This window comes from Talpa occidentalis, unplaced genomic scaffold (genome assembly GCF_014898055.3).
Source record: "Talpa occidentalis isolate TD23 unplaced genomic scaffold, MPIMG_talOcc4v2.1 talOcc4.10, whole genome shotgun sequence".
NCBI classification, from domain to species: Eukaryota; Metazoa; Chordata; class Mammalia; order Eulipotyphla; family Talpidae; genus Talpa; species Talpa occidentalis.
This window is the reverse complement of record NW_023600993.1, coordinates 8239349-8253832: the sequence shown is the minus strand read 5'-3', so window position 1 is coordinate 8253832 and position 14484 is coordinate 8239349. Positions and strand designations below refer to the sequence as shown.

Below are 14484 nucleotides of genomic sequence, written 5' to 3'. Positions count from 1 at the left end.
TCTTACCCTGCAGACTCCCCAAGAGCACCAGGTGTCCCGCATCCTTGTGCCCAGAGCTGGCATTTAGACACTTGCTGGAATGAGGGCCGTGTGGCTGTGTGTGTGTGTTTGTATTTCCTGGAAGTTGCACATGCTCACGGCCGCCATGCTGCAAATGCAGTTTACATGCAAGTTTCTGCCACCCAAGACCTGTTTGCAGACTGGCTTCAAAACCAGCCTCCCTGATGTTAATGCGTGTCCCTGCGGCCTGGGAGCTTGCTGGGGTGTGGGTCTGGGAGGGGCCGTGATTTGCAGTGCATGGGCTGCCCGGTGGCACCATGCAGTGCCTGCTGGCTTGTGGTGGGGCACACTGGACAGCAAGTATTCAAGACACATGAAAAATGGAATCCTTCCAAGTTGGTACCATTCTCCCATTAAAGTACTGGATGTCAGCAGCGGACACTCGCAGGTTTCTAAGATACAGGAAGGGGGCTCGCGGGGAGATGTAGATGAACAGGGAACAGCCCGGTGAGCAGGAGGAATGTAGGGCTACACACATTCACGTGCAACCCCAAGACAGCCGCGCAGCTCCCTTGCAGTACCCATGCTGGCTCTTGCCAGCCCCAACAAATGAGCTGTCGATGTCGTGCAGCTTCACAACCCTGCTGCAGCCAACAGCACGTTGCATACCTGTTTGTCTGCAGCTTTAGAAACGAGTTGGGTGACATTAATATTTGTTCAGCTTCTATTTCAGGGTTCAGCAGCACCAGCTTTTCAAATACCTGCAACAGAGGACGTTTTATTTCCTGTGATGCGTTGGAAGCACATCTAGGTATCCTTTTCTCCAGCAGTGGGAGCCAAGGGGCCCAGATGAGAGATACCGTTCCACGCCCTTGTTGGGAAGTGGTGCCCTGAAGGCAAGGGCTGACCCTGTACCTTACATGCCCCGACCCCAAGCCCCACCATGCTCACCACAGTGATCTATCTCCTCACAAATACCGAGAGCTCCCAAGCCAGGGCCAGGGCCCCCACCTCTAGTCTTGGGGCGGTGGAAAAATCCATGTATGCCCAAGTGGCTCCTGAGAGAAGGGAGGTGCAGAGCCAGCACTTACGCCTCCTCTCACACATGGCTCCTGCCCACCTGTCCTTTACCTGGATTTGGATCTCATCAGAGAGTTCTTTGGCGAGGCCAAGCAGCTGCCCAGCTGTGGGGTCCAGAGCCTTGACCACCACCCTCAGCCCGGTCCGGCCTTTCACCCGACCGTGCACGTTCATGGCAAAGTTGTACTGTGATGGTAGCTGGATCGATGCCTGGGACAGATACCAAATGCTTTTAAGGAGAGGCCCAGGGTCCCTTGTCCCCCAAAAGGCAAAGGCAGACTAGAGCCCAGACATACCAGCCTTCACACCCCAACAGCTGCCTAGGAGTTCTCAAAGGCTGCTGCCTTCCCACCCTGGTCCTGGCCTGCAAACGCCAGGGCCAGGTTAACAGATTCATGGTGCATTTGGGAAATGCCGGCCCACCCACACGAGCCAGTGCTCTCAAAGCCGGAGTCCTCAGAGCCTGCAGCTTGTGGAAGTGGGCAGTGACTCACCAAGGGGACGCTAGGCTCAGTATGATCCCCTGCAGAGCCCTCTGTGGTGGAGTCACACCACCCAGGCACCATGGGAGCCACCTGGGGAGGCCTTGGCACAGGCAACAGGACCCTGGCCCCACCAGTGGCATGGGGGGCGGGATTTATCAGGCAGCCTTCAGGAAAACCCATCCCCATGCCTGGCCCCTTGGTAGGCCCCCATCTCTACTGTCCATAGGGGAGGCAAGGAGAAACCTCTCAGATCCAACAACCCATTAAGTCCTGCGTGACCAAGGCAGGGATGATGGCCTTGAGTCACAAGGCCTGGCGCCCAGTCCCACTTCCCCACTGGCTAGCTGGGGAGTCCCTTCCCACATCCTGGCTCCAGTTCACATAAAGAGGGGTTCAGTGAATCTTCTATAGCACCTCCAGGTCGGGGTGTGAAGAGAGGCCAGAGTGCCCCTATGCAGGCATAAGGGGAGGGGAGGTTAGCTTCCAAGAAAAGCCTGGAAACCACTCTTGATGCAAGGTATCAACGTAGAGGTCAGAAGTTACCACCTTGGGGCAAGCCAAATTCATGTTCTGAAGCGTTTGTGGCTTTCCTGCAGGCTGTCATTTTTTGCTGCTTTCTCTAGGAGGGCACCTACTACATCCCTTGCAGCGGCTATGAGTGCGCTTAGCATGCAAAGGATCCTCTGAGAAGGAGCCGTGAGCTGTGGCCCGGGATGAGGGCAGGGCTGAGTAAAAAGGGTGAGGGTGGGAGTAGGGGTGGGGGTGGGAGGTGGGGGTGGGTGATTGAGGGTAGGGCAGAGAATGCAGGAATGGGCCCAGATCCATGGGGTATGAGGGTGCATATGGGGTGAGAACCTGGCCTGGGGTGTTACCTCATGGTGCCGCCCTTGGACGTCTAGGATGTCCCGCTTGGTGACAGACCAGTGGAAGGTCAGGCCTGGCACAGCATTGCCAAAGGAGAAAGGGTTCTGGTTGTTAGTGATTCCGGTGATGTAGACCGGCATCTGTGGGGGAGAAACCAAACCCTGTATACAGCGGAGTCCCAACCCTGGGAGGGTCCCCCCGGGAGTCCAGGGGTATGACACTGCTTGTCCACTGCTGGGTACCTCCTGTCTCCATGCAATGGGAGCTATGCCCAGTTCTTCCCTCTGCAGGGATGGGCACGGCAGATTTGGGACATCCTACTTGAACCTTGGGCTGTGTCCCACTTGGCCAAGATTCTAATGCTGGAATGACTCCTTAGAGCTCTAGGATGGAGCCCCCCAACCCCTCCAGTATAATTCACCGTGCCTCACCATCCTACCTCTACTTCTCTCTTTCTCAGGTTAGCAGGGGCAGGGGCCCACTCCCATGTCACAGTGTGGGAGGGAGGCACTGTGCCCTCCATGACGTAGTTTCCCAGTGGCTGCTGGGCACACCCGGAGGCTATGCAGCCAAAGGCCAGCAGACACTCCAGGCCAGGCAGCCCGAGTCCCTTTACAGGTCCATCACTTAAAAAGCCACTTGAGCTGGGGCAGAAGCTTAAGCTTCCTGCGTGTTGGTTTCCTCCCCTGCAGTATGGAGATGCAACTTGCAGCGGCCTCACAGGGTTGTTATGATGATTGTGAGCAAGAATCAGGAGCAGAACATGCAGGGAAGGCTCCCTTTGGGTCCTGAAGCTGCATCCCACTCAGAAAGTGGTGAGGAAGTGCTCCACATGAAGGGAGCATGTGCTAGCAGTGGCTCACCAATACTCATCCTGAACTGAGAACTCAGAGCCCAAAATCCACCAGAGGCTTGCTCAGAGAGCATAGATAGGAGGTGCTAGAGAGGTTCCCACCTACCTGGGTCCCTGTCCTCATCCGTGTGATGGGGGCACGGATCCTCACTGCCTGGAGAAGCAGCACCTCCACCTCCACAAGATCCTAGAAAAGGGTTTTGGGGCTCAGGTTGGCTGGGGGCAGGGGCTCATGCTAGGGATGGGTATTTTGGAAAGGATCCCTCCAGCAAAAGCAGCTCCTGCCAAGGTCAGCCAGCATCACGTGGCTATAAGGTGTCCACTAGATATCTAGCTCAATGCTTCTCTTCCCAAGGTCCCAAGGTCCTGGCCTGTGGAAGGCTTGCCAGCTACATGGACCTGGCCACTGCCTCTTCTGGGGGAGCCTTGCCTGGTCTTCTACCTGTAGACTTATCTAAATCCACATGTTCCAGATCAGCACTGTATGGATTTGAGGTCAGGGATGAGGGACTGTTGTCTAGGCCAGCAGTCATCACAAGAGAGTTCTCCAGACCTTCCCAGCCCCAAATCTAGCCTCACTCTCTAACTGAGCATAGACAAATGCAAGAATCAGAAAGAGTGTGATTAGAGAAGACCTTATGCCCTCCTTCATTTTGAATTCTATACTCCTATTGATCTGACCAAAGTCTAACTCTGTTGGCTTCTATGTAGTGCTACTTAGTCAAGCTGAACCCAGGCTACTAAAACCCTAAAGGCCTTTTTAAATGTTCTCAGTGGAGCCACCACCTGTGCCTGTGACCTGGCTTAACACCTGACCCATAACAGGTACTCACTATGCACCCTTACCCTCTCTTCCTTGGTCCTTTTCACTGCTTAGTTGCCTCCTGCCAATCCTGGACCACCCCTTGGCCTTGGGTTCTCATTGTATGACCTGGTTTGGGGAAATGCAACTGGGCACTTCTGACCAGAATCACACTCCCATTGTGGACATGTGGGCCTGGCCTGAGCCCTGGGTACTGGCTCTGAGGAGATGCTTTTTAGAAGAAGCTGATGGTGCAGCCTCTCCATCTGCCAAAGGCCACCAGGGCTTTTCCTCAGCACCTTCCCCAAAAGGTCTTACTGTGGGGTGGGGCGGAGGGAACACAGAAAGAGGAGGTGGCCCAAGCAAAGTCAGACCACAAAGAAGAACAAAGTCCAGAGGGAAACTTATGACTATGCTTCCCTGGCCAAATTCCCAGCCAGGGCTATTTTAGCCACATGGGTCCCATGAGGAGAAAAATGAGCCAGTTACTGAGCCCCAATCCGTTTTTCAGAGAAAAAACAAAGCCAGGCCTCCTGAGCTCCTGATTGTACTCCCTAGGATGTTGATCTGAACCCTGCTGTACGCCAGAGGACCAGTGCTCCCTTGTCTTTATGAAGTCAGAAGTTAAAGACTTTGTAGCTTAACTGGGATACTTGCTGAGACACTGAAAGTGCTGGAAGAAGGGGTAAACTGAGGAGCCCAATGTTGGACGGAAGTCAGCCTCAGAGGGGGGAGTCTGCAGGGGCCGTGCCCACCGTGCAAGGAGCAAGTCCCTGACACAATTTCTAGGTGCTCTGCACTCAGGGGAGCGGTACATCACTTCCAGCAGGGGTGGGAGAACCTGTTCCTGACAGAGCAGCTGGAGAGACTCAGTTTAGAGAAGAGAAATCTTGGGGTCCAGGTGGTCCCAGGTTGGCAGGGCTGCCCTGGGCAGAGTGACAGAGCAGAAGCAGGACCTTCAGGGACGTGGAACAGAGCCCAAACCCAGCAAGTGGAGCTCCTCACTCCAAGGCCCAGGGCTGACGGGAGTGCCATCTCCACCCCTACCTGAGACACAATAACGAGCTTGCCGGTCTCAGCATCCACGGCCTGCACCACCCCCGACACGGTGCCATTGCCGACAGCGAGGCCCTGCACCAGCCCCGACCCGTTCACCACCGCCACGCTCTCGTTGCTGATGGAGAAGAGGATGTTGGACTGAGGCTGGGGGCCGCCTTCAGAGGTGATCTGCAGTGGGGAGAAAAGGCAGTGCCTGTCAGCCCCCCTTTATCTTCAGTGGGCAGGGGTGCACTCCACCTTCGCCTCTCCCGACCCCCAAGGCAGGCTGCCGGTATCAGCCAGGGCAGGGGCAGGCCGCAGAGGGGGAGGGTGCAGCTTTGGCACCTACCTGCATAGTGGCCCCGATAATCAGCACCACCTTCCTGGGTATCAATCTAAATGGGGGAAAGACCTGGATGTGGGGAGATGAGAGAATTAAGATGTAGTTCACACGAACATCTTACCCTTCCTTCCTCTGTGAAGAGGGACGGAGTGGCCCCCGCAGGATCTCACCCCACCATCAGAAATGCACATTCCCCAGCCCACCCCAACCTGCAGGGCCAGGTGGCGGCCTGCAAGCTGCTCTAACGGAATTCTGCAGTGTGTCTGGGTTCAGAGCCCCCTGCCACCGAGATTTCCCCACTCCTCTTTAGAAGGTTGCCTCTTTCTCCAGATTTCTCCAGATGTCTATTGACAAACCGCCTGACCTCAAGGCCCTCACATCTTTTCCAACGAGGAAGGAGAAGCTGTGGGGCAGGAACAGGGAAGCCTCCCTCTCTGCAGCAGGGCAGAGCCCTAGTGCCTTCTTCTGCATCCCCGTCCTCCCTGATGGGCAGGGGCCTAGGGGAGCTTGCAGGGTGAGCGAACGTGCGCTGGTCGCTGGGCTCAGGGGCTGCTCCTGGCGTGCAGGTCAATCTGCGCAGGGCCGGCTACTAACAGGCAGAGGTGCAGCGCCACCTAGAGGCACCGACCACATCCACTGGCTTCAGAAGACATATGCCCACCAGGCCCAGTGGCACCCAGATCCTGAGAGTATGCCGGCAGGAGCCGGCTTGATGCTGTCCTAAAAGATGAGCTTGATATGATTTCTTGGCCACAGCTGCCTTGCCCCATGGGGCTGCCATCACAACCTAATGCCATGAGACAGCCCAGGTCACACACTGAGCTGTCAGAGACCACAGAGCTTGCCTCCTGCAGGACTGTTCGCTCTGGGGCTCCTAAGGGCCTGTGCTAAGTCCAGGGGCCACTGAAGTGCTTCCACGCTGAGCCCAAACTGACTGCAGCCTCTACCTACTCATGGCTTTCTGGCAAGAAAAAGTGTTTGCTACTCCCTGGACGTGACAAGTCACTCCCTTCTCCATGTCACATCATGCACGTATGTTTATCGCCCCCCACCCCCCAGACTCTGGGGCTAATGAAGGCTCCCCTGTAGTCAGAGGACACCACGAAGCACAGACTGAATAGGGTCTCTCCACAGCAGTGGCAGCTTCCTGACTGTTCCTGGCACCCTAAACTTCCACAAAAAGACATGCTGCCCCACCCTGGCTGTGACAAGGGACTGAGCAGACCCTGGTGGTGTGAAGAGAAACAGCTTTACCTCGATCTGCTGCGGGGCTGAGTTGATCCTCTGTCCAGCTTTATCAGTCACGGTCGCAGTGAGACTGGTCTGGCCAATGCTCACACCGTGGACACGGAAGGTGGCAGTGTAGTTGTCCAGGGCCTCGTCCAGGGCCCTAGAACAAAGGGGAAGGTTGGGACGTCTCCCCCAAAGATAGACAAGTCGGACCTGTCCCCAAGATGCCTCCCTCCTACCCCTGGGAAAACTCACACCAATGTGACGATCTGGGAGGCGGCTCGGAGCTTCAAGTCCATGAAGGCAAAGTATTTGGCCAGGAAAGGCTTCTTGTGGAGGTCCAGCACCCGGACATAGGCCTTGACTGTCTTCCCAATCTCCACCTACAATGTTGGGGACAGAGATGTGGGGCTCTACCACCTGTGGCACCCTAGGCTTTCTGGGGAAAGTACCACCAACCTCAAACCTGGGAGCAAGGATGGCTCAGGTGCGCTGACCACCAGGTGGCTGATGGAGCAACAAAGGAAAATCAGCTCAGTGCTTACTATACACAGGACCAGCAGCCTGAGCTAGTATGTCACATGCCAGCCATACCAATCTGAAGAGAGGTTTAACTTTTCAGTTGAAAATAAGGGAAGAAATTCCCCACCTAACCTTATTCTTAGAGCACTTATTTTAGAAATCCAGTTTCCCTCTTTGAAATGTACATAGTCTCTTTTGCCCCTCTTTGAAATGCATATAAATCCTTTTTGAAGACTATAGAGACTGTTTGCCAGTTTCACGACCCAGAAAGTCTCTCACTGACTGGGCACCTCGGGAGAGATACACTCCCAGTGCCCCCTGAGCGGGGAGGGTAGGAGCCCAGCTTCAGTGGGTACCATTCACCTGCCTGGGAAAATAGCACATGGACAGCAAATGCCTGAAAGCCAGCTTCAGCTGCTTCAGATACCAGAGAATAACGTTACCTATTTATTCTACTATATCTATTACAAATTTTGCAATAGCATTTGGCATTTGTGAGTTTTACTTGCCACTGAGATTTCCAAGAATCCAAACCCTCCACACTATAAATTCTTGTTCAGTGAGGTGTGTGCTGGTTGGTGAGAAAGCCTCAGGAGCTAGGGGACAGAATCCTAAGTCAGGCCCTATTTGGAGACAACTTCAGGTGGGATTTGGAGCTGAGATCACCAACCGGGATGGAGAAGCACAACCTCAGAGGTTGCTCTGCTGCTCTGCATCCTCTGACAGAGGTGAGAACTCTGCCAGCTGAGGCACACAGCAACTGGGGCAGGAGCTGGAGGGATTCACAAACCAGGAGAAAAGGCAAAGGGCTCAAGAAGAATATCTCCCACTATCACCACTTTCCTGGTTTCTGCAAGTCAGTGGAGGGAGCCCTGTGAGGAAGCCGGCACTGACCTTGTCAACCACGCGAACGTACAGCTCCTGGATATCTGAGACGAAAACATTTGCCTTTGCAGGGGCTGGGAAAGCCAGGCACAGGTCATGGATCATGATGGTCGACGTCCCCGGGAGCAGAGGGTGTATCTGCGGGGTTGGAGGTGGGCAGGGTCACGCACCTGTGCAGTCGCCAGTTGGACACCCCCTCCCAGAGATCTCCAGGCCTGTGCCTGTGCTCACAAGTGCCCCTGCCCACCCCCATCATTGAGCCCCCACCACCAGCCAGTGAGTGCTGAGAGACCAGGTATTTCCATGTCATCCATTTCACAAAGAGAAGAACATGGAAGCTGTTCAAAGGGGGGCAGCCAATAGCCAGGGCCACACAGCAACTTGGAGGGGGAGTGAGGATTCAAACCCAGGGTTCCATACCCCTGTGCAGGCTACCACCCAGGCAGCTCCCAGAACAGAGTGTCCTACGGGGTCTCATGTGGAGCCACAAGTTAGGGCTGGCAGAGCATGAGACAGGTGCTTTCCAAAGGGGGGGCCTCGTCACAAGTTCCCACCAGTACTCACAGGCCCAGAGAACCTGGAACACGCTGCAGAGGCCACCTCAGACTTAAGTGTAAGCTCTCTGAGACTCAGTCATCTCCACAACCCCAGCAGAAGCAGAAGCCTCCTAAAAGGTTCTGAGCGGAGGAGCACAGCGGAGCTGCTGTTTCCCAGTCTTTCATCCTCAATCTGCCATCAGTCTCCCTTTCAAACCCTTTTCTCTGTTCCCTTCCAGGGGCCCCACTTTCAGAACATACTCTCCCCACAAACTGTACCACAGTCACTCTCTCGGGTAATGTCTACAGAGGACAGAGTCACCGCTTTTGTCCTACTGTGCAGGTGTGTCATTTCAGGGGGTGATCAGAGAAGCTGGACCAGCAGAGGCTGTCACGGAGCTGGTGGGCGAGCTCAGTGTGGTGGCTCCACCTCTGGCCCTGGCTTAGCTGCCTTACAGTGTTTTGGGAGCCCACGTTTGGTGTTTGCAAAGATAGAATTTCAGTATCAAGACTCAATCAAAAAGCACCAGGCTTGTGACCCTAAGACAGCAACCATCATATCCAGGTGAAAACCTTCAGTGGCTGCCCCCGAAAATGAGTCCCAACCTCTGACATGCCTGAGAGCCCCGCCTACCTGGCACGCCGTGTCACACTGCCCCTCCGCCCACGGCACATGCTCACCCACCTGCCGGGCGCAGGGCCGCGCAGGACACCCTGGAGAGCTGGGGCTCTTCCCGGCTCCACCTGCCAGCTCCAAGTCCTCCTTCAGGCCCAGTTGTGTCTTCCCCCAGGGAAGTCTTCTCTGTTTCTGGAGGAGCTGGGTTCCTTGGCCCCTCTGAACTCAGAATGTTGCTATCCCACCGTGCACCCAATTAGTGTGTCTCAGGTGGATCAAGATCCAAGGTCACAGCTCTGAGTTGCTCCAGTTAATGTAAAGGAATGGTGTTTGGCTTTCCCTTTAGCTTTGCTAAGATTTAGAAATTTAGGTAAAAGCAGCCTGCAAGCCCTATGTCTCCTCATCTATCCGGGAAGCACTGACTCTGGTCCACTCCCATTCAGTATGAGAAACTGAGGCCCATGCAGAATGGGAACACAGCCCTGAAGGGCTACCTGGGCAGAGAACCCAGGAACCAACCTCCCAGTTTAGGGGTCCTTCTACCACACTCTGCCACTTCCCAGAGCTGATGCTTCCAGAAACCAGAGTGGAACTGCTGGCCAAAGGAGGTGCCAGGGGTTGGCAGGAAAAGGCCAGAGCTGAGTCAGGCCCGAGTCCACAGTTAGCTGGCAGCAGGGAGGGCTGGTGCGCTTGGCCAGGCTGCAAGCTCTGCAATCACCAACTCCAGGACACCGTCACGCAGGTGAAGTGCCCGGTGATTGCACACAATGGCTTGGACTGGCCTGAGAGAGCTCCTCGGGTGGGGCTCACACTTGTGCTGTAGAACCTGAGCCATCACCACACCAGCCTGTGCTGAAGGGGCCCTGGTGGTAGGCCCCTGGAGGTGGCAAGTCTCTACTTTTGCTGAGGATGAGTTACCTCCTTTATTACATTCCCCTCAGAAAGGACTCATTTACAACATACAGAGAGAAGTGAGTTTCTTTGAGAACACGGTCAAGGCTCTGAGCGGATCCCCCTGCAAGTTAATGCTGTCGGGGGCTGGCACGCTCGTCATATTGCTAAGAAACCACAGGTACACAGACAGCTGAGGAGCCACACAGGGAGCAAGGAAAAGCTTCTCCTCCCACCCCCCAAAAGGACCACTCTGCACATTTCAAACAAGACATAAAATGGTGACAGGGAAATCAATTCCTCTTCCACTTGATCTCTCGGAGGCTGGATGTCATCACCTTCAGGAGGACAAAAGCGGAGGGCGGCCTCCACCAGGTAACCCAGGCTGCATGGTCCCACCCACCAGTCGCACACACGGCACAGACCACTTCACTCACACGAGGCCTTGGGGGCACTCGCCAGGCTACTCTAAGAAAAAAATGATACTTGACACGAGGGGACCTGCCAGCAGCTGGAGGCAAGGTGGACCTGGCCCCCACAGCAGGTGTGTCTGTCACCCCGCTCTGCATCAGCCACTTTTGGACCCACCTGCTCCTTGACTGACACACAGAATGAATGTCACTAAAGGAGAGGTGGTGGGGGCCACACCTGGAGGAAAGTTTAATCTCTAAGTGTGGAAGGTGCCACCTGAGAATGTTTGTGAGTCCTGAGCCCAGGGGGAGACCTGTCATCTCCCGGGAGACGGTGAATGCATTATTGCTCGTTAAGAGGCTGTATACAGATCCAGAGGCAGCTCTGCTTTCCAGCTGGTTCAAGCCATGACATCCACTCACACCTGCCAGCCCTGAGGTTTTGCTGGCACCATCTCAGCGCCTTGATCCCCCGGGCCCCATCACACTTGTCTCTGGATAGGTGGCATCTGCAGAAGAGCAAAGACCCTACAGATATTTCCGAATGCCACCGACACCATCAGCTCCTGTGCCCTAGAGCGTGCTCATCAATGTCACATGGCAGCCAGGCTGTGCCAGGAGAGAGGGTTAACCCCCAACTAGGTGCCCCCAAGGTCTAGGGGGTTAAGATTACACAAAAATCATAGGCCCTGAGAAGTGCTGGGATGTGGATGAAACTGTATCCAGGGGCCCAGCCAGCCCTGAGACCTCCTGCAGGGCCAGGGCTGGACAGACACCTCTGCCCACTGGTCATTCCCAGCGGAAACAGGACACACCTGAGTTGTGTCCTGCACAACTCATCTCAAGCTACTGCTGCACCCTACCTCATCTCAAGGAGATGCCCTTGCTCATGTGCCACCCTGGAGGGATAGTGTCACCATGAATGGATCCCCCTCACAGGCCGAGGAGGTGAAGAGAAGCAGCCTGGGCTCCTGCCAGCAAAGCCTCCATCTGATTTGCTAAGAGCTGAACCCCAGAGCCCAGATCTGCACCTGGACCTGATCTTTGCCTAGTGAGCACTTGAGCGGTGGGTGAGGGGCCCAGCACACAGAGGTTTCCTCCTCTCTGCTCCTCTCTGCTTCACTGGGTCTGCCTGGAGGACTGATTTTGACATGTAAAGACTTGGTGAGCAGAAAGGAACCCTAAGTTTAAATCAGGCAATCACTACGTGCACTGAAAGATGTAATGACACCTCTGCTGTGCCAGGGGCTGTGAGCAGAACCAAGTGCTGCCCTTGGTGCACCGTGTGGGCAGGATGGCCCAGCGCCAGCCACAGCCCCCGTCTAGATACGTGGGCACGAAACACACCCGCGAGCCACTCACGCATCCCGAACCTGCATCAATAGGAAGGAAAGAAACATTTTCTATGCGCTAATTGAACAACTGTTGTGGGCTTTCTTGTCTCTCTGATTAAGGGAAATGAGAATGCTGCTAATTAGCAGCTGGAAAATGCCAAAGAAATGTGTAAATGTCCTTCAGAAACCACCATGTGAGAGAAGCTGCTAGGACTTATCACAGATTGTCAACGCTCCATGAAAAATTCCTCCTGCAGGTCACGAAGAAGCGAATAGGAAAGAACCTGACTTCCACCTGGAACAGCAAGGCTCTCTGTGGGGGCCCTGGGTGAGGGCAGCAGAGACCCCAGCGGTCAAGGCACGGGTGCAGCAGATCAGGCATGCTCCATACCCATAGGGCAGCCACGTCACCGCAGCCCTCAGGTGTGCTTATCCTTGGAGGGAAGGTCTATTTCTGGCCACTGGTCTGCCCTCAGGGCTTAGTCAAAATGTAGGACCAGAGGGACATGTGGGCCAAAGGCTCCCAAGGGTCGTTGGCACCATACACATTTTTTCTTTTTTTTTTTTAATTTTTTTTTTAATATTTTTTTTTTTAATAGAGGCATGTTTTTATTTATTTATTTGTTTGTTTGTTTGTTTGCTTGTTTGTTTATACAAGCACTGGGTACAGTCAGAAGCGCGGGAGGGTGAGAGAATTCACCAGAGCCAGAGCGGGGAGCAGAGCAGGCAGAAGGACCGAAGTACACTGCTGAGGGGAGCAGCGGGCGGCAGGAGAGGTCTGCGCGCCATGTGGGACCCTCCTCTGGTGGCCGGGGAGCAGCCGGGGATCGAACCGGTGCTGCAGAGGCCGCGGGCAGCCTCACAACCCAGCGCTCAACCGCTGCGCCACCTGGGAGGCCCCCATATACATTTTTTCTTAATCCGAAATGCCCCTATTCTTGATAACTGGGGAGTTGGTTCTGATCTCTAAAGGTAAAGCAAACAGGCTTAAAACTAATTCAGCAGGCGGGACTAGCCACGATTCGAAGTCTTCCTCCTGATGTGAAGGACTTGACAGTGATGACTCATTTACATGGCAGGAGAGGTGGCCAGAGAATTACTCCTCTTTTTGTAAAGGAAATAAACATACTCAGGCATTTCCTATAATCTCAGGCCCTGGCAGCCCTCAAGCCACCTTTCACAACACATGTTCCCAGGTGCTGAGGGGTGGGTTTTCTTTTTTTTTTTCTTTTTTTTATTATTTAAATTTTATTTTTATATTCCCCTTACAATTATAACCCCCTTATTTTGACCCCAAGCCCTCCTTTCCCTGCCCCCACCACCCATAGAGTGTCTCTGGTTCATAGTTGTTTGTTGATTTTGATATTTTCTTTCTTATAGTTATTCTTTTTCCTGGTCCCTTATTTAAGTTTTCTAGATTCCTGCTATGAGCGAGACCATCCGGTATTTTTCTTTCTGGCTTATTTTGCTGAGCACGATCCCTTCCAGCGCCATCCATGTTGCTGCAAATTGCATGTGTTTATCTTTTTTGAATGCTGAGTAATAGTCCATGGTGTATATGTACCACATCTTCTCGATCAAGTCATCTATTTTTGGGCATTTGGGCTGTTTCCAAAGCTTAGCTATTGTAAACAGTGCTGCTATAAACATAGGGGTGCAGGTGCTCTTTGGAATTGATGTTTCTGTGTCCTTTGGGTAAATACCTAAGAGTGGAATTGCTGGATCATATGGAAGCTCTATGTTTAGTAGGTCAAGAAATCTCCGAGGGGTGGGTTTTTCTTGCTCTGATTTATGGTGACAAACCCAAGCGGACCCATCATCCGCCAGTCTGCCCCTGAGAACAGGCCTGTGGAGACACTTCCTTACCCTTCACTCATGGGTGACACTGCAAGAAAGCACCCTCCACACACACAGGCTAAGGACCAAGGTCGACCACTGAGGAATGTAAAAGATGTCCAAAAAAGTGACAAAACCTAAAAAGGTTTGAATTGTCCTAAAAAGACACAGACTACCAACACTGAATCAAAATGAAACAGACAAGCTGACTAGATCTGTACTAGAGGAGAGGCTGAATCAGTAATCAGCGAACTCCCCACGAGAGAGCACATTTCAGAAGGCTTCTTTGATTAAGTCTACCAAACAGTGAAGAGTAATTGTTACCAATTCTGCACAAACACTTCCAAAATTGAGAAGAAGAGGGGATATATCCAAGTCATCCTGTGAGACTGATGTTACCCTGATACCCCATGCCAGGTAGACATCTCCTAAATGAACACTACATCATCTCCTGTGAATACGTACATAAACTTCTCAACAAAACACTAGTCAACTGAATTCAGCTATATATAAGCATAATTAACCAGACAGCATATATCCCAGGACAGTTAGGTTGGTTTAAAATCTGAAGACAATTAATGTAATAAATCAATAGAATAACAAAAAAATCAAGATTGTTTAAAGAGACACAAGAAAAGGGCCTCCCCTGGTGGCGCAGCGGTTGAGTGCTGGGTTGCGAGGCTGCCCGCAGCCTCTGCAGCGCCAGTTCGATCCTGGGCCACTGGCGAGGGTCCCACCAAAAAAAAAAAAAAAAAGAGA

The 14484-nt window shown here is 53.5% G+C and overlaps 1 protein-coding gene across 1 annotated transcript in view; it reads right to left on the bottom strand.

Moving 5' to 3' along the window:
- NUP210 (nucleoporin 210) overlaps window positions 1-14484 on the bottom strand; it is an 86584-nt gene that overhangs the window by 13806 nt on the left and 58294 nt on the right. The window contains exons 21-29 of the mRNA XM_037523765.2: window positions 8112-8240; window positions 6951-7078; window positions 6720-6855; window positions 5472-5534; window positions 5132-5311; window positions 3389-3469; window positions 2438-2569; window positions 1132-1290; window positions 670-761 (exon numbers count right to left, since the gene is read on the bottom strand). Coding sequence (XP_037379662.1) covers window positions 670-761; window positions 1132-1290; window positions 2438-2569; window positions 3389-3469; window positions 5132-5311; window positions 5472-5534; window positions 6720-6855; window positions 6951-7078; window positions 8112-8240 — 1100 coding nt within the window. The remainder of the gene's footprint in view (window positions 1-669; window positions 762-1131; window positions 1291-2437; window positions 2570-3388; window positions 3470-5131; window positions 5312-5471; window positions 5535-6719; window positions 6856-6950; window positions 7079-8111; window positions 8241-14484) is intronic.